The sequence below is a fragment of the Neopelma chrysocephalum genome, unplaced genomic scaffold (assembly GCF_003984885.1).
Source record: "Neopelma chrysocephalum unplaced genomic scaffold, ASM398488v2 Primary Assembly neopelma1_23b, whole genome shotgun sequence".
NCBI classification, from domain to species: domain Eukaryota; kingdom Metazoa; phylum Chordata; class Aves; order Passeriformes; family Pipridae; genus Neopelma; species Neopelma chrysocephalum.
The window spans coordinates 770,077-790,392 of record NW_020897692.1 but is presented as its reverse complement, the minus strand read 5'-3'; the positions used below and the strand labels follow the sequence as shown (position 1 = coordinate 790,392).

Sequence of the window (20,316 nt, the reverse complement as noted above, 5' to 3'; positions counted from 1 at the left end):
TTAAAAGGACATTTTCCCCACAGTGCCTCTCCTGAGGAGTGTCCACTACTTGCAGCTGGAACAAGGAAGTTCAAGGGCTTACTTGCTCTGTGTAATTTACTGTATGATTTAGCTGGTAAGATGAACAAGGAATTGGCATTTCTTTGGTCTGGCAATAGCTTGGTGATGTCAATGCCGCATTTTTGAAATGCGCCAAAACCTTAGGAGGTGTTGCAGTCTGGTTTTAATTTTGGCTTCAGCACAAAATGCTCCTGGTGCATGGCTGAACCCAACCACTTGTCAGTGCAGCCATACTGGAGAATGAGAAGAAGACTGTAGGTGTCAGGTCCCTGAGTGCACCAGGGAGCCTTAATAGCCCCAACCAGCCTCACCTGGCAGCTTCCCACTATGCCCTCAGTGCTTGCCTGAGCCAGGCTATAGGGGTTTCTGTGTCCAGTGCCTGTACCTCACCAGGGACCCTGTTGACCTAGACCCTGACCCCATGGACTGACTTCCCACCTTGACCTTGGACTTGCCTTGCCGCTATGGATTTGTCTAATGACCTTGGCTCTGCCCTGAGCCCAGCTGCCATCCCTGTGCCGGCCTTATTCTCTTCACTCAGGTAATGTGGGGCGGGCCCTGGCTAGTGAGGTTCCTGCCTGAATGTTCTGGCTGTCAACACTTAGCTTGCGGATCCCTATCCTGGCCCCGCAGCCCAGCCCTCATTGTTTACTGACACTGGGCTGCTTCTATTCATTGTAGGGCTCCAATGACCCTTCTGCTTTCCCTCCAGGGCAAAAGATTCTCTGTCTCTATATTCTTTTGCTTTTCTAAGGGTAGTGGCTGTCCAGTGTCTGTTGCACTCCGGGGAGCTTCCTGAGAGGTACCACAGACCTCTCCATGGGTGCAGAAATCTATCTGCAGTTACGGGACCTTAGAAAACCTAGGGCTGGAGAAGGAATGGTATTGCCTGGCACAGAGCTTCCTCTGATTCTCTGGCAGGACCAGAATTCTTGAGTTGGAGAGATGTAAATAAGGGTCAGAAATTGGATTAGAGGGTGGACTAGTCTAAGTCTGGGCATAGTTCAACTGCTAAAGAGTAGGAGAGAAATGGATTAGAAAGGTACAGGCTCCCTGCACCCAAAGCTTGCTTGCCACTTTTTCGTATAGGAAGGTTATGCAGGAAGCTCTGACTGCCTTGGAGGGCTGGAGGACTCCACAGGGGTGCAAGAATCTATCGACCCAGATCGGTTTACAAGGCTGGGACCATACAATATAAGCTCTTGGAGGCAAGGGCTGTGTGTATCTCCATACAGTGTTGATCACAATAGGATCTTGTTTCTGTTTAGGGCTTCCAGATGCAATGCTAGTCAATGTCTATAGTAAACAATAATATTAATAATAAGTATTTACATGCCAAGCTACAAATCACTGACATAGTTTTCTAATATTGCTGGTTTCTTTCCAGTATTGTCCTCCAGCCTCACTGCAGTACATTGTATACAAAAGAATTGAAACTCAATAATTGGTGTGTCAAGAGTTTGAAGGCATGATTATATTTTTTCTTCTGAAATCCATCTATTGAAACTGACATCACAACAAGTGAGTTCACTGGCCTAATAACCCCAGTGTTCAGCATGCACACACTGTTCTGTGTACCAGGACATTAGTAATTAGGCTGCTAATGAGGCTGCTGTTGTGCAGAATAACTAGTATGAAAACGTGAAAAGTTAAGCATAATGGGAGAATAATGTAGCAAAAATGTAAACAGTAGACATCAGATACAACTTTTATTTTCACTTATGGGAAGACAGCTGAAAGAAAGACTTCAGCTATAATTTCTTTTCTCTGCTTCGCTGAATCTATAAAAAGTCTACAATGATTTTGTTCTTCTGACCACAGTAATGTTGCTTTACACTTGAACAGAAATATAGCTTTAAATTTAGATTTTAATTTCATGTCTGATTGCAGACACCGTAGAAACTTTATACTAAAATAACATTTCTTCTGTAAGCCAGCTCCTTTTGTGCTGCTGAAAGAAATAATAATGAGAAAGTATTCCAGCAGGAGGAGCTGGTTTAGAGGCAAATGGATTCCATGGCAACTCCTGACTCTACATGACACCTAATAACTAGCATTTATGTTGGAAATTGTCTGTGTAAAAATTGTACCCCAGATCTGATCTTCTTATAGGGTTTTCCCCTCATTTTAAAGTAAAAAACCCATAGGGTGCTTGGTTGTTTTTTTTTTTAGTATAGATAAAAAAATAAGCATGACATAAAATTACTTTGTTTGCCTCAAATGTATGCTTAGGCAAGTTGTTTTCAAATGTATTTAATTTTTTAAAAAAACTATTTCAGAAATAAAATATTTGGTGGGAAATGTATTGATCTGTCAAGGGAAGAGTTGTATAGGTTCAGCACACTGGAACTGTGTATTTTTTAGTATCCTGGGATATCTATATTCAACAGTTTGAAACATAACACAAGAAGATCTAACTGAATCAGACCATTATATTGGTTCTCACAATGCTGAATACACCAGGAGAATCTCGTCATGGGGCAGCTGGAAAATAGCCCAGTCCTATGGGCATCCTGTTTGCGGTCAGTCAGTCCGTCTGACTGATTTATGATCTGAAGAATGTAGATTTATATCCTTCTGTGTCATGATCCCATCTAGTGCACGTGTGGGGCCTGACAACTGCTGTTGTTCGAGTGTGGAATATTTGAACTTGCTATTTTATACCTAAATTGAAAGAAATCTGTTTTTAAACTGTCACATGATAAGCAACCTTTGCCTTTGACAGTTTCAGTAGTACTTCATGACCGAGAGAGCATTAGCTGAATTTAACCCTGGAGATGAAGTTTTCTGTACACGCTTTGTGGCCTGGCTGTTTTCTCAGCCAGCTGTTGCTTGAGGGCCTCAGATGGTAGAAGAGACAGTCTAACCTTGGAAAAAATATGTATCCCCTTGGTCAAATGAAAGCTGATTTAGGTTTGTGGTGTTCATCCCTCTTCAGTATGAGTGAAAGAACAATGAAAGTGTGGCTGAAAAAATCCTTCCTGATTTTGTGATTGTTTGGCCAGGGACAAGTGCAATCACAGATGGTGTTCTAAGGTGCAAGAGAAAGGTGGCCAAAGTTAGGAAGATGGAAGACTCTAAGGTAGTCTAATCTTAATGCTAGGTGTTACTGATAGCATTTGTATTTACATATTGATACCTTTCGAAGATGTCTAACACCATTTAACTCTTTGCCCAAGGGAAGGAGTGCTTTCTTCCTCTTTCTGCCCATACAGATAAGATAGGTCTAAAACACCTATCGCTCAAAACACGGAGTAATCTTCAGCAAATACACCAAATGGATGGATAGAAAATGAGTCTTGGTTTAGCTCATCTTTTACTGTAACTTATAATTAGATACTGGCATGGAGTTCCTTCAATGGAGAGCCTGATCTGCCACAAAGGTATTTGTGACTAGCACTTGGGATCAAAACCAAACTACTCTAATAAAGGTTATAACAGATCACAAAGCAAAGGTGATTTGAAAAAAAAAAGAAAAAAAAGGCAGGGCTAAAGTCAGATATTGGGACCCAGTTTGAAGACAAAGGCATAGAATTTGAAAAGGCAATGGAAAATAGAGAAAAACCAGAGAAAGGTACTCTGAGTAGCAGCAGTAGTAAGAAAATAATTTTTTAACTTGTTTAGGTGCATGTGTTTATTTTTACCTACAGCGGGAAAGTAGGTACACCACAGAAAAGAGAAAGAAGGATATAAATAAAGCAAAAGCAATACTAGATTGATTAGGATTTGAAATGGAAGTGAAATGAGGGCTGAAACAGAAGACTGGTCATAATTATGGGAAAGGAAGAAGGATTAGGAAAAATAGAATTTTCAAACAGGGAATTACTTGATTTAACCTTCTTTCTGTATCTTATTGCATTGCTATTTCTCATAGCCTTAAGTTTTATGTTTTGGAGAAGAGAAGGCATTGGTGATCTGAGCTGGACTGGCATTCTGACATGAAAAGAACAGGGGCAGATAAAAGAATGAAATCACGACTGTGGACAAAGTATGGTTGTTATTCTCATTCATAATTGCCTGTTCAATTGCAGGAAAATAAAGGGGTGTGAGTAAAGAAATGAAGCAGCGAAAGTTAATTTTAAAGGAGATTGTCTTCTCCAGTTACACATAAATCTAAATCATAGACAGAGATCTGATTCCAGTCAGTAATCCTTTTGCTCTTTCAAAGGAATCAAAGAAATATTTCCCTTCCAAATGTTAGTTTTAGTGGGTACATAGTGAAGGAAGCTTCAGTAGCAGTGGCAACAGTTACTGCTAACTTCAGTGGCTTGTTATGTTCACCTAAATAAGTAACATGCTCATGTTACTAAAATATTTAATGTATAGGATTATATATATACATGTAACATTCTACCACAAATCTATTTATTCTTCCTTCCCTGAGAAATGTTGATGTAACTGACTCCATTTTATTAATGTCACATGCTATGCTTCCAAATGTAAGGAAACAGACCAGTTTTTAATGTTGACTACTTATTCTTAACATCAAGTTGGTATGATACAGCATGAGAGCTGCGAGTGCAAGTGTGTAAAATGGAAAGAAGAGTACATATAGTTTATAAAATTAATAGTATGAACTTCTTTAGGTATATAAAGAAAGCCTAAGAAAGGCTTTTTGGCAAGAATCTCACCTGTAAATGCACCCAGAATAGAAATCAAGATGTGAAGTGCTTAAATTCCCCTATCTGGTGAGTGTGGAAAATCTGGTATCTCAAATGAGACTGGGTAACTGCCTATGAAGAGGGAAGTCTAGCACAGGGATAGAACACAGAAATGTAACTTACTTTGGTACCTTGCTTAAGACTATAGGAGATATGCTTCTCTGTTTAGTATAAATTACTTGGAATCTTCCCCTGAAAATAGAAGCTTGCTGTCTTTCAGAATGAGGCATAGGATCTGTGCTTTCTTATTTAAAAATAGCTGCATTCCACTATCCCATCTGCTCGCATACAAAATTCCTTCCTTCGGTTCTTTCCTCCCTTTTCTGACCACATTTTCCCCTAATGTGCCCTAATCATCAGGTAAATGGTAGAGGCATGCTTTTGTGGAAGCTGTGGCATCATGTCAAAATTATATGGTGTAATGAAAGCAGAAGCGATAATATAATAAAACCAAACAGGACTACTGCCTCACAGCAGCCCTGTCTGCAGGAGTCAAAGCTCTGTTCCTCCTTGCAGATGAGATTCTTATCCTATGTTCCTCATCTTTTTTTTCATCTAATTTCATCTTTTCATGGTCCTGAGTTCTTAGTCTGTTTCTGTAAAGTCAATGGTTCCTAAGAATTTAGGATGTTACTTATGCCTCCAATTCTAGAAAATACAATTTATCCCTGAATTAGAAATGTTATAAAATCTGCAGCTGTTAATCTTTGAGTCCTCGATCTGAGTGAAGGTTTAGATAATACTAATGCTACTATCCGTTCACCCAATCCTTTGAAAGTATCAGCAGAAACTAAATTTAATCTGCTAATAATATATGTTGGGAATGTTTTTCATCCTTCAGTCTCTGAAGCAAAAGGGCAATGCACCAACAGAAAAGAAACTTTAGTGTAATTTTTGGTCATGTAATGTTGGGCTTTCTTTCTGGGTTTTGTTCGTTTCCTTAGAAGCACTCGTGTTTCTCAAAAGATTTTCACTGATTCGATTAAATTAATCCAGCTGTTTCCCAGGACTTTCAGACAACTAAGTAGGCACTACATGTTTTTAAAGTGAAGAAACGAAGTGTTTGGAATTCTTATCAATGTTCTTGTGGTGAGGTTTCTCCTCTTATATTTAATGTTTACAAAAATAGAATATTCTAGCAATCCATCCAGACCTGTTCTAGAAAAAACCCCTTATTTACTAAAGTTTTTTGTCCCTTAAGGTCAGCATTCCCTGAAGACCATAGTCCTGGCAAAATTTTGGACAAGTTTCACTTATTGGAAGTGCATTTAAGTTTGGAATAGAAATTTAGGCTCCTGTTCCCAAAACAGTGCCTCAGAGCATCCCTCTGGGCATACTGTCTTGCCAGTGAAGGAAGCTGAAGAATGACCTGGCAGGTTGTCATACTCCTCCCCTCTTGTAGGATCTGTAGGGCTGAGGAGTGGGCTTGAACTTTCCCTGTAAACTTAGGAGTTGTTGAGCAATGCCTGGAAGCTGACACCTCACTGAGTACCTCCTACAAACTAGACAGAAAGTGGACTGAGTGTCTAGTGTCAGTCTCTCTCAGAGTGTTCCTGAGAACACAAACATTGATGCAGATATTTTGGTTTCAGCATTATAAGGGAAGATCTATCAATGCACATTCTGTGACAATTTCCCAGGGAAGTCCAGATTGTATTTATGTGCCAAAGATGATGCACAACACTTCAGTCCTGAAAGAGTTAAACAGCAAAACAAACCCCAAACAAAGCCCAACCAATCAAACAAAAAACCCCAAAACACTTTCCACACATCAACAAATTAAAAAAAATTATCTCATGACTTTTGTTTTGCAACAGTATGATCCTGCTTAATTCAGCTTTCATAACCCAAATGTCCATTCTCCTGCTCTTAAGCACCTAAGGAGTTTGAGTGTCATTGCTTTATGTCTCATGGCTTTATGAATGGACATTATTCTAGGAGATTGGTAGCATTTCTTGGCTCTTTAGGGTTTAACTAGATGAATTCATTGATTAAGTCAGTTCCTTTTACGATTACAAATACTTGAATTTATAATTTAGTTATGGTTTTTTTAATGATTTAGTAGATAGCTTAAATATTAGATGGATTAATTCTAGATAATTCTAGAACAGGTAAAATCAATTAATTTCATTCAGACAAGATGACAGTTTTGCTTTCAGCTGCTTTCTCATAAAGGTTACACAGTCCGTAACTCACTGAAAAATTAAGTGTTCTGCAAATTTGATGTCTAAGTGAAGTTTTCAGGGTTACAGTTGGTATTTCCTTTCTTGTGCTTCTAGCTTGAGTCGAGCAGTTTAGAGACAAAAATAATTGTTGTGTTAGCTGTTACCTATTCTTGTAGGTCTTGTAGGCTTATGAAATGAGACTGCAGTAATCAGATGATGAATATAGATGCAAGAAAAAAACCACACTGTTGAGCAAGTTTGTTTCTATTTTGTCCAAGTTTTAACTTCATGGTCAGGCTTTTCATAAGACTGAACACGATGAAAGTGCTGTTGCAGCATCCCTCAGGTATGTCATGCTGTGAAGGTGAAACCTGGGGACCATCAGCAGCATTAGGGCAAAAGTCCTCTACTACTGCAGTCTGGCTACAAGATATTGACATGTCACAAAAATAACCCAAACAATCGCAAAACAAAAAAACCCAACCCAAACACAAAACAAACAAACAAAACAAACCCACAAAAAAACCCAAACCAACTTTTATGAAGGATATTTATCTACTGGTGGCAATTTCTGTGTTTAGCTTATCAACAGGAGGCAAAAATTGTTACCAAAAGTTTCAGAAACTTTACCTGGCTGTGATTTGGGGAGCATTGCAGAAGGCGACACTGCAACTATATAGAACTGGGGGAAAACGAAGTCCTGTGACTTGCAACCTCTGTGAATGTGTCCTGCAACCTACAAACCTTTTGCTAAGAGGTCTTTGTGAAGTCTTCTGATGCACATGCTACTGTATGTAAATTATGGAGGCTATCTTCTCGAGGAGAGCACGTGTTTTCCTAATATCCACAAGGATGAGGCTGACAGATGTCAGTGTTTGCATGTAGGAGTTAAGTAAACATATATGAGAGGCGCAAAGGCAAAACTTGTACTCCACTAGATGTGTATCATGTGCGTGGATATGGCCCATAACTATTTCACTTCTGTCAGTTCTGAGCATTTAATTGCCAAGAACTGAGAAATCTCCACATCCCTCTGTTCCCAGAGTAGCTCGTTCTCTCTTTGAATCAAGTCACTTAGAATTAAAATCTAAAATTAAACTGGCATTTGCCTCAATCATACAGCTAACTTTGAGGCATATTTTGCACCTGTCTTATTTGCTTAAAATATTCTCGAAGTAACATTGCATCATATTTTGAGTTTAGCACAGTAGGGCTTTATGTGGTTATTTGTAGACTGTATCTTGCAAGAACCTAATCATGGAACAGGACTTTCTCTCTGCTACATTTCCTATAAAGAGAGAATGAAGTTCCCTCAAAGGTCCTATCCCAGAATGCTTAGTCCAAGTGCAACATGGGAGACTGTGAGCAGGCTGGTGGGGGACAGGGCAGAACCATGCCAAAGAAACAACAAGATCCTGTAATTGGTGTAAACTGTTAAATAGTCACTTAGTCTCTCTTGGTACAGAGTTGAACAATTTTATGTTGTATTTTAGGGCAAAAAAGCAAAAAAATAAAGGAGGGATTAATCTTGTTATGAAGGGGCCTTTTAACGGAGGTTACAGAAGACAGAGTCCTCTGGATATTTTTTCCAGCTCTGCCTTTAGGCATTGCCAGCATTTGAGAAAATAAAATAAGGCTTAATTGCAGAATCTTCACAGCTACAAAGATGACAGTTTATCAGAACCTGATCTTACTGTGCTACCAGAATTCGTAATTAGTTCCTAATTAGTTGGATTTGCTGAAAAATACATAATGGGAACTCACCATGTGTTATTGGCATCTGAAAAATTTCATCCTGTTAGCTAGAAGAAATTAGTGCTGCCAAAACCGTAAGCCTAATTTTCCCACATTAGCACTGCCTGATAGAAGCTGAGTTACTTGCAATCCAAGGTGCAAATTTGCTACTGTGTGAAGAATGCTGTTTATCACATTTTATGTAGAGATTCAGAGGGTAGTTAGAAAAGGATGGTGATATTTCTAGATTCCCTTTTCTACCACTGTTCTTGCCAGTAGTTAATAGCATAAAGTTAATAGCTCTATAACTACTGGTACATGTATCGTTATCAAGAGCGTGATTTTTCAAAAATGCCCAATTCACCTCTGCTATCATTACAATTAGTGGGAATCTTATAGTTTGGAATGATAATATTCATCCCAGAACACTTTTCATTCTTTATTTCATGGGTTTTCTAGCATATGAACAATAGCCAATGTCTGTATTTAATTTCCTTTCCCCTCCATGTTCTCATTTCTGTTGTAAAGTCTAGATTTAGGCACCCCCATCCCCCTCAGTGGTCACATGGTATTTTCCGTGAGATCTCCATCTTGTCCTCTCATCTGTGTGATCTTTGTCATTGTGGAATGGGATGTCACCAATTCCGCTGTGTATGGATCTTTTGCAAGGAGAGATCCAAGCCTTCTATTTCAGGTATATATTTTGATTGAGAGTCTTGATAGGACATGACTAAGCTGGAGGAAAAAGCAGCAGTGAAGCCTAATGCTTAGGCTTAGTGAAGTTTTAATGCTCTTTCTTTCTGAGGAGACGTGAGCAAAGAAAGTGGTTGTGATTTCTTAGGGATAGGGATGCTGAAGAAAGACTCGGAGAGTCCTGGATTCAAATCCTGTTGATGCAGTATGGTGCTCATTAGAAGATCTAAGTACAAGATATATTGTAAACATATTTAATTACAAGATGGTGTAATCACTGTGGAGAATCCTTTACTATAAAGCTAGTTCCTTTTGTCTAGATAGGAATTATATTCTCTGTAGGAATTATGAAGAGACTCAGTCCAAGCAGTACAATTGCTTTCCAGAAAATAACATTCTTCTTTTAATATAGAATTTCCTTTCACGCACTGCATGAAAGCAGCTTAACCTCTTACTGCTACCAATGTATGACATTAGTAACAAAGTCAGTTTGTTCATTCACGAGCTTTTGCAAATCACTTCAGAAAAATGTGCATCAAAATTTCTGTGGACATAAGTCTTGGCACCACCTGCTGAAGTGCAGTGCGCTCTGAGAAGACTTGCCATTTTAAAAAGACACGTGGGAATCAAACATAGCTGATAGAACAGGCACAGTGTGTAAGTAGAAATGGGAGTAACCACTATCAGCAGCAGCCTCACTACCCTTTCTGTAGATCTGTCTGTCTGGGCATCCTATGATATCCGAACCTTTTGTCAGAAAATATTTCTCATGAAGCAGGAGAATTCTCCCTTCTCATAAAATTGCTTGGAAGAGAGAGTTTTGAAACACTTATGCTTCTTCTGACTTACAAAATAGCATGGGCTTGATTAGTTAATTGAGTATCTAAGCATCCACCTCATGATACTGGCCCCCATGATGTGGAGACAATAGAAGAGACACATGACCTATGAAAGACTTCCTGTCTTCTGGAATGTCTTTGGTTATTTTAAATTTCATTAGATGCAGTTAAGAAACTGAACTGCATACTTATGACTAAACAAGTGATAGGGACTCGGTTTGGTTACCTGAATGTAGATACCTAATGCTATTTCAGATGACTTAGTTTAACTGAGGCATGCACAGAGAGTGACATACACAACAGCACTGTGTTTCACAGCTGACAGCCCTCTACAGACAGTGCATGTTCTTCTGGAGCAGAATGTAGAGGCCAGATGAGATATTGCACACTAAATGGCACCAGATCTTGCCGCGGTCCCTTGGTCCTCGACGAGATCTCTTGCAGGTAAGCAACTAAATCAAGGCCCAAATATGCAATTTAGCTAGAGACCTTTAGGTTGTGGAAAAAACATATATGGTTAGCTTGTATTGCCTTACTTTGCCCTATTTATTACTTACTTCATAGGCTACAATAGTGCATATACCACATCACAGAACGATGAGCTCAAGTAATTCCATGATAATTTACTGCCACTAATGCAGATAATGTCTCTGAACATTATCTGTTTTTTCATATCTTTTACAGGAAGTGGAAGGAGCTAAAGGGAACTCTACCCTAAATGTGGAGGGAAGGCAAGACAGTGATAATTCAACACCTCTCATTAGTAAATAAGCCTCTTCACAGAGAAGTGATGCTTGTCAGACTAGTTAATCAAACCGTCTTAAAAATACCACAACCTCTTTTTCTTGAGGGAGGAAGATAGGAGTTCTTTCTCTTGGATTTTTCAGCTAAATACTGATTCTAATCAATTTGCTTAAATTCATTCTATATTACTTCAGACTTTTCTTCATGAATACAATACTTTTGTAAGGAAAAAAGTTTCAAAAATGTTATTTAGAAATTTCATCAAACTATTTCTAAAAGCAATTAATATGCTAGGAAATACAGCATTTCCAAACCAAAGTACAAATGGTACAAATGACATTACAGAAACTCTTTAATTGATTAATACAGAATACTGAAGCTATTGTCTGCTACTCTGCTGTTAGACTGTTCTGTGATGTACATTTATGAAGCAACACTATGTTGGTATGATGTTTGTCTGTGGCATAGTTCTTTTTCCTAATTAATTAAAATTGTTGAGGGACAATACATTGCTTCAGCCAGGAATTTTTCCTAAGAAAGGACTTAATTTCTGTGAAAACTTACTTGTGGACTAGATGAAACAATTCTCTTAAAAATGGACTAAGAAACTGTGTGAATAACCAAACTACTGCCTACCAATTTGAAAAATCCATTTGCTCTGTGACACAATACTATATTATATTGCTATAGTCTAAATGGCAAAGGTGGCAATTGTATCATCTAGCCAGCTGTAAATATAGTCACAACTTTTTCTATTATTGTCCCACTTTCTTAGGCACATTTCTATAGGTAATATATTACCTATAATAATAAATTAAAAAATTTTTCATCACCAGGTGATGAAAACACTCAGCTACAGAATTGATTATCTTAAAAATGCTTCCAACAATATAGAGGTGCTGGATATAATGAAAAGAATTAATGGTTAACTATTGACACTGAAATCAACCAGCCTCCTGCTCGCTGCAGTGTGGTGTTGCCAGCAGGTCGAGAGAGGTGATCAGCACTGGTGATGCCACACTAGTGGAGCAGTGTGTCTGGTTTGGGGCAGAGACATGAACATGCTGGAGGGAGTCCAGCAAAGGGCCACAAAAAAGATGATGAAGGAACTGGAGCATCTCTCACATGAGGAAAGGCTGAGAGAGCTGGCACTGTTCAGCCTGCAGAAGGCTCAGGGAAATCTTATCAATAGATATCTGAATGGAAGATGTTAACAAGGACAGAGCTAGGATTTTTTCAGTGGTGCCTGGTGACAAAACCAGAGACAACAGGCACACAAGGAAACACAGAAGGGTCCCCCTTGAACAGCCAGAAACACTTTTTTACTGTGAGGGTGACCAAACCCTGGCACAGGTTGTCCAGGAAGGTGGTGGAGTCTCCATACTTGGAGATGTGGTCCTGGGGAACCAGCTCTGGGTGGCCCTGCTTAAGGAGAGGGGTTAGACCAGATGATCTCTAGAGGTCCAAACTCAGACATGCTGTGATTCTATGTGGGTGCAGCTGTGAAGCTTCCAGGCAACAACTCTGCTGTATTCTTTCATCTGGTGAAATACAATGGAAAAGACAGCCACATGATCCCTCAGAGAGCTAATCCTTATCAGCTCAATGCAAAGCTGAGCAAGTGCAAAGAGTAATACTCAGTTTAAGGTCTAGTCTACCTAAACAAAGATGCATTGATGTTTCTGCAGTATGTTGCCTCCAAGTACATGGTCAGCATCTTGAATCCTCTTAAGGTTGAGGACTGGCCTCAGGATGTGTAGACTCATCACTTTATTGTGCAGCAGATAGATGCTGCTACCTTCTCCCTTCAGATTTATGTCTTGCAGGTACTATCACTGAGCTGGGCAACTCTTAGACAGTACCTATTATTGCCTGGTAGAACTCTTCAAGCCACCTGTTGCAAACCCCATTTTTGCCTCATGCTCTCTTTTTTACAGAACACAGTCAACCACTTTATCACTGAGCCCTAGAACAGGACTCTCAGTTTTATATGCCCTAATTCTTCAAAATTCAGGAAAAACCACTACAGAAATTGTAAGTCTGTAACATATATGTGTGTGTGTGTATATATATGTATGTACATAAGAGTAAAGGGTAAACTTTATTATCTAATTATATAAATTGCATCATTGCTACACTGGAAATATTTTATACTAATTAGCTTGCCTTTATAACCCCATTTACTGCTTATATAATTAATATAAATATGTGAAATTTTCCTTTAGATTCTCATCTTCAAAATGTACTATGCATAAGAGGAGGACTTTGTTACTACATCTCTCATATTTTGCACATAAAAATACAATGCAAAATGTTCTTATGGGCATATTTTTATTAAACATGAAATATAACACATCCATCAATATTTTCAGCAGTTCTTAGATCAAATTTTGTATTTTTCCCTATAAATTAAAAAAGTTGACTATTTAAATGCCATTAATACACAGGCTATAGAACACTTTTCAAAATGAAGATGATAGCCCTGAATTTGCATAAATGACATTATTGGTCAGTCTTTTATTTTGATGTTTTAAAATTCAGTTAACAAAAGGACTTCCCAAAGAAGAGAGATGAAACAAGAAAAGACAAATCTTCATAAAGGAGTAAGGCCACTGTGGCTAACTCTGTGTCATCAGAGTCAATACAGTAGTCACTTTAAATTTCCTAGTTGTCTTGAGGTTTGAAGTTGGTTCCACTAAGGCAAATGCATTTTTGGATGTCCCAGAATGACCAGATGTCTTAGTTGCAAGACCAGTTCTTTTGACTGATTGGACTTCTGACTGACAGATGGCCTTACTTCAGAGCCAGATGACTCATGGCATCAGACACCTCCATAGTGACTTGTGCTGAAGTACTTGCTGGCACAATCTTCAGGTAAATGTCATACTGTTGGTCCAAGCCAAGGTAACTGTCACTCATGATATACAGTGTGTAGATACACCTAAAATGTAAAAGCAGAATTGTTATTTTGGAAATTAGGTCTTGACTACTCAGAAAAGATAATAATTAAGAGAACTTTATTTGTAAACTTGTCATACTTTCCAGGAGTTTCTGGAGTATAAAAAGCAACAGAAACAGTATTTCGATTTCTGACATATCCAGTTCTTTTCAGGGCGATGAGTTCTCTTTTATCGACTTCTCCCAATATCAAAAACCATCCTTCATCCTTAACTTTGGGGAATCGAGGAGCAATTGCTTTACTGTCCTGCTTTCCCTGTTGGGGAAAAGAAACAGCTTAGGAAAACTATAAATACCCTTTCCAAAATGCCATTTTTTCTTGAATGAAAAACACCTTGAAAACACATTGTTATGACTAGTTATGTAAGACTGTAATTTTGCCAGACTAAAATATTGTTGTTTTTATTTTCTAGATGAAGGGTTTAAAAAAAAAAGAAAAATCATAGTCCACAGATAAAAATCCAGAATATGAGATACAATTCCACTTATTTTGTAAACTACTAAAACTTGAATGGAAATAGGGTTCCCTTTCTGTAATTTAATCTAATATATTTCGAATGTTATTCTCTGCAGAAGGGTTAATTGTAAACCTGGTGTCTTTATTTAAAGCTAAACAACATTGTTCAAGATTAATATAAAGACAAAAACAGCACGAGAAATATTTATTTGAGGTTGACATAGCAAAAGAAAAGATTATTTTAGTTATTCTTTAAGACAGTGACTTTACTGCTGGAAGCTGAAGACAGAATGATGCACACTCAATCAGCATTCATTTTGTGTTTTGTAGGGGGAAAGGTTTTACTGAAGATTTATACAGAAGAAAAAGCACCACCACAGCAATGAAGCTTTAGAAACAGTTTGATCCAGCTGCTTCTTACAAAAGAGGGATCAAATTGTAGGAGAGGTTTATAAAACAGTGATCACTGCATGAAATGCTTCTGCTCCTTTCTTTTCCATGGCTTCTGGCTAGGAAAAGTCTCTGTTGGTAACTGGCACAGCAAATAGAATGATGTATGGATGAGCTTTGACTCTTTGTCCTTCCTAAAATAAGACAGTTTCCCCTTGCAGTTATGGTGAACCTGCTGTAGTCAGGACAAGAAATCTTTGGGGAAATAAGAATACTTTTCAAATATAATTCTTAACTAATTTAACTTCAAGATTTTCAACAGAACATATGTATCTCCATTACTATTTTTATCGAAATGAAATTGTCTGAAGAGTCTCAGAAGTAACATCTAAAACTGTTCTCCACTTGTATCTTGAGCTCTTCTTCATATCTTAACAAAAATGCTGGTAATTATAATTCTTAATTGTTTGAAATGTTAGAGAAATTAATTAGCAAAACTATAATCATGGTGGTCCATATGCCAGTCATGGTATGTAAATGACAGAAAAAGGCATCTATAAATAAGTGACAGCTACAGTGCCAGCAGTGCCCAATGTGAATGCAGGAGGCACGGTCTAACTCTTCCAAAAGCTGACAAGCAGGTACAGCAAGTTTCTGCTGCTGGAGGCAGACCAGGTGGAAACCTGTGCAGCTGCTGGGGTTTCCGGCTTCGCACATGAAGACCTGCTGAGGGCCCAGCAAGGTGATCAGCCCAAGAGGCAGTGGGATGTGCTTTAAATGGGAAAAGGGGTGGGACTGAAGTGTAGGTGTGAGAAAGAATTGTATGTGAAAGTTGTTCTAGGAGCTGCTCAAAAAAGCATGACATGTAAAATATAAGGAAAACATCCTCAGTAAAGGCCTGAGGATGTGTTATGAGTAAAAACATATTTATAGGTATGAGACTGGTATGCAGATTGAACGCACCTGGGAATACAATCGGGAAGCTTATAAACTAGTTTGAATTTTTTTCATTGACTTGAATTGGTCTAGGATTTTACCTTAAGAGCCTATTAACTATCCTATTGCAACCTGAAAAAAAAAACCATTTGCTTCACTACTAATACAGAAAAGCCTTTGAAAGTGTTTATAACTCAAATAATACTCAAACCATAAAAACCCCTGTTATACTGTATAAAGCATCATTGATAATATAAATATATTATTGGACACTTGTGTACTTGGGAAAGAAATTATAATCTACCTGATACCCCATCTGGGTTCTCTGCAGATTTATTTGGAGCACATACTCTTGATCAGCATGCAATTTGATCCATCTTTTTTCATCTCGTGCGTCTGTTGTCAAAGAAGGAACAGGTACTTCATTCTGTGGCTGAACCGGGTCATCCCAACTGCCCTTAATGCTCAGACTGACGTTTAGAATTGGCAAACGGCACAAGAAATTCCAAGCCTGTAGAAAAAACAGATCCCTGTGGATTACAGGACAATCTATACAATCATTGTCACTGTAACAATAACAATTAAATGTGCAGTCCACATATTTATTCTATATTAATATTTTATTGTGTATTAGAATATCATATATAATCATATGACTCTCAATCATAAGCATAAAATACTTTGCATTAATCTCTTATGTGACTTTCTTCTTAGCAAATAAAATAAACGTGAAACTCCTCAAGCACGTTACACATGCCTCACTAAGACTACTAATGTCTGAACACAGGAAAAATTCCTTACTGCTCCCGATTAAAGTACTTTTTTCCCTATAAGCCACTTAAAAACTAGTATAATTAAGTTTTAAATTAAACTTCCTTAGCATAATCCATAAAGAACAAGCCACTGCAGTGCTAATTAGCAATAGGCAAACCTCAGAGAGTTCAGAGGATCAGTTCAGATAATTAACCAAAAGTTCAACTGCATATCCAAAGTTATCCCTATTTTTTTCAGGTTTTTCTCATGAACTCTCCTTCCTGGTGTCCTCCTGAGGAATTTTAAGTCTCTGTGGTTTCTGTTGAACTGCAACAGGTCCTCAACTTTCTTCTATCCTTGTGCAGAGAACTGCTAGAGGATACAATTTGTGTAGCGGAATATGACAGTCTCTTGACCTTAAAAAGGCATCCTGAATATGCAGCCCTAAGTCTCTCTCATTTTGGTCTCTATCACCAAAGAAAAGCATCTCTGAGAAGCTGGGACAAAAATGGAAGGGAGTAATGCAGGCTTTAGTAAAAAAGAAAATCAGCATGTTCACTCAATGAAATTTGTTAGGAAAAATACATGGGATTGGCTGTGGAATGGAGGCAGTGATTTGTGGCCTTACTATGGCTGAAAAAGATGGATGAGGCTGGCACTGGAGTAAAATACCCAGAAGACCAAGAACCACCCTCTGCCCTGCTGTTGTTCCCCTCCACTCCCAGAACAAAACAGGAATCAGCATATATGAAAAGCTAGAGGGTGGGAAGTAGAAGGAGGAAAGAAGAATATTGATCTTGGTACAGAGCCATCAGATGCCAAAATGGGAACTTGTGGGACTGAAGAGGGTAGGCATTGTTGCATACTATCATGGAACAGAAATGTTTTATCTGGAAAAAGACTAAAGCATATTTTATTTTTTAAGTATTAGTTTGACTATCTTGTGTTTCAACAAAATGTATTTTCATTTAGATTGTGCTTGATGTGTCTGATTACTTTTTCTGTGCTGGAAGGCCCAGAGCCCTAATAAAAGCTCAGTTTGCTTCTTGCAGACATCATTGCCACGAGCCATGCTGGCAATAATAGTATATGTCAATACATAATTAGGGATACAGTAGCCAGGGTAAGCCAACCTAAGGTTGCACTGCCGTGGTGCTGTCCCTCTCTCCAGCGTCTTCCCCACCAGCTAGCTGTCCCCTTTCCATCACTGGTATGTTGGCATCACCGTGCTGGGATTGTGCACCTAGATGGATCATCTTGCTAATCATTTTGGTGACAGCATGAACTTAGATCAGCATAAAGCTGATTGTGGAAGCAAATTCTCTAATCCTGTGACTCTGAATAAGCATGAAGCTCCAGTGCCACTGAAAGAAGTGGTTCAGCCTCCTCCCCTGCTGGCACAAACATTCACGTAGCCACTTGGCTACAGGCCATTTTGCCTGTCAGCGAGAGGGTTGATATGATCCCTCCTCCTCTCCTGTCCCCAGATGCTCATTCCCACCTCCTCGCCTGAACCAAACACAGCGTTTGTGCAGCTGTGCAGTGAGCTGGGTCAGGGGAGGTGAAAACGGCACGGGGAGGGCAGGACTGCCTATTTAGGCTGCAGCATAGGCTTATTTGGATTAAAATGGCTGTATTATCAGAGCCTGGCTGAACCAAATGAGAAAACTGATTTAAGCTAAAAACTAATCTCTCTCTCTCTCTCTTTCCTCTTCCATGTGCTGCATGAACAGCTGTGTCTGTTCAATGGAGAAGGTGGGGAGGGCCAGCTGTGAATGCTCAGGAACTGCAGTGCAAAAGCAGGGGACATGGATGAATTGCACTGATATTCTTAATGGTGTCTGAGCTAAGAAAGGACAGAAAAATTGTAACAGAAACTAAACAGCTAGAACTTTATGTGAAAATATGTCCCTCTCTGTCCCAGCTCTGAAGTGAAAAGGGGAAAAAAGGCAGCACTTCGAAGAAGGATTAAAAAACACACTGACATTCTTAATGAACTAATTATTGCCAGGATTTTGATACATTTAACAAAAGACTACTAAAGCCACCTCCAGCAGATCACACTGGATGACAACTTGAGTTGTAACATCTCAACTGGCAAATGATTTTACGTTTAATGTAAAGGTTTTTAAGAAGAACTTTACTGTAGAAACTCTATAGAGCTACTCTGTGAGGGTCTCCGTGCATCTAAGCAGTTTACTTCTGCTGTGCTCAGGAGAGGCACCCTAATATATACCAATCTTCTGTTATACTTTAGATATAATTTAACTTGAAAACTTTTATGTGTACTCTCTCAGAGGACAAGATCTGTTACAAATATGTTAGAACAAAGTTTAATTTCAGCAGAGATCACAATGTATGAACTCCTTTAGTAGAATTACCTGTAACTTTCCCCACAGTCTGGTGAAGACTCTGATTTGGGTTGGTTTATACCATACAACCCAAACACATACTATTTCTCAAAGACTGTCATGTCCTTATGTAGCTTTCACAGTGCAAACAAACTAAAGTAACTCTGAGTAACTTTCTAATTAGATAAGAAAGTAGATGTAATATGCCATCCGGTCATTAACAGCTGGATTTGATGATGTTAAAGGTCTGTTCCAACCTAAAGGATTCTATGATTCCTTGATTTTACAGGCCTTGTGTATTTGAAAATTAAAGACCAGGTTAGAACTGCTTGATCATTGGTACAGTATGAAGAGTAGGCTGTCTTTTTATCATCCGTGCAATAGGGAGAAATGAAGAAATGCTTTTCTCACCAAGGGAAAAAAGTCAAGTAGTCGCAGCTGAAAACGAAAGATTATAGGAACACAGATACTTCCAGAGTAAAAGTAGGTAATACTACAGTAGGGATAATATTTATTTTCAATATTGAAGTTTATTTGTTCTCTTTCAATAATATCAATATCAACTTAATACTTTAAAAGGTGCCTAGTGTCTAAGTGACTTAGAAACTGGAAAAGATTTGTTAAAGATATATGACTCAGAATGAATCACTGAAACAAACATAAAGCTTCAACCAAAGATTGGGGTTAGTCTAAATAGTTTTTGAATTTAGGCTGCCAGCTTTTAAAGCCCTGCTGACTTTCAATGAGGTTTAGAATTAACACTAACTTTTGGAAAATTAAATGCAGGCTCCCCTGTCACTTAGTTATTTTTTGACAATTTTACTGAGTTTTTTTGCTGTATAGGACAAAAGCACATATTACCTCCTTTTAAATATGTCAACAGGCCCAACATGTGCATGTACATATAAACTATATGTTTACCTACCAAGCCCATAGATTTAAATCATAATCACATGAGAAATTCTTCATGAACTTTTGGCAACATGATTAGTATTTTTGCCAATAATCTGTCTCCCCAGGACCTAGCCTAATATTCCAAATCCATGAGCAGCTTCAATAGTGCTTTTTAAAAATTAATTATCAAAGATATTTTCTTCTTTCCAAATGTGAAATTTCTTCCTTTTCCTGTCTACCTGAAATTTATGTAAAGCTCAAGCAGTTCTCACCAGTTTCCTGCTAGTAACAGGTTTAAGATACGGGTTCACTATACTTTCAGTGAGAAGTAAATGGTTTGTTAGGAAAAGAATGTTTTTGGCAATTTAGTGGCATACTTACCACTTTATTTGACTCTGTTCATGTCTGTGCCAGAAGGCTAGGCTTAAACTCTGTACTCTAATATTCTTTCTTTATAGAAAATATATCATACAGATGCATTCATTATTGAAGAATTTTTCTCTTGGTTGGCCCCTGCCAATGTGAGCACTGAAAGACTTTACATATGAAGACACCCAACAGGCAGTCTCAATCTGAATTTTAATTCTGTGCAAGTTACTACAATAGTTTTTTTTCCTGAAAAAAATCCTGTAAAGAATATAATGTATTGGTATAAAGGTTTTCATGTTCGTAATGACCTAC

General features: G+C 38.3%; 1 protein-coding gene across 2 annotated transcripts in view; it reads right to left on the bottom strand.

The window, feature by feature from the left end:
- Nucleotides 1–13,208: 13,208 nt before the first annotated feature.
- ASCC3 (activating signal cointegrator 1 complex subunit 3) overlaps nucleotides 13,209–20,316 on the bottom strand; it is a 267,886-nt gene continuing 260,778 nt past the window's right edge. For both annotated transcript variants that reach the window (XM_027694522.1, XM_027694514.1), the window contains exons 40-42: nucleotides 15,942–16,148; nucleotides 13,935–14,110; nucleotides 13,209–13,837 (exon numbers count right to left, since the gene is read on the bottom strand). In XM_027694522.1, coding sequence (XP_027550323.1) covers nucleotides 13,690–13,837; nucleotides 13,935–14,110; nucleotides 15,942–16,148 — 531 coding nt within the window. In that variant the 3' untranslated portion in view covers nucleotides 13,209–13,689. The remainder of the gene's footprint in view (nucleotides 13,838–13,934; nucleotides 14,111–15,941; nucleotides 16,149–20,316) is intronic.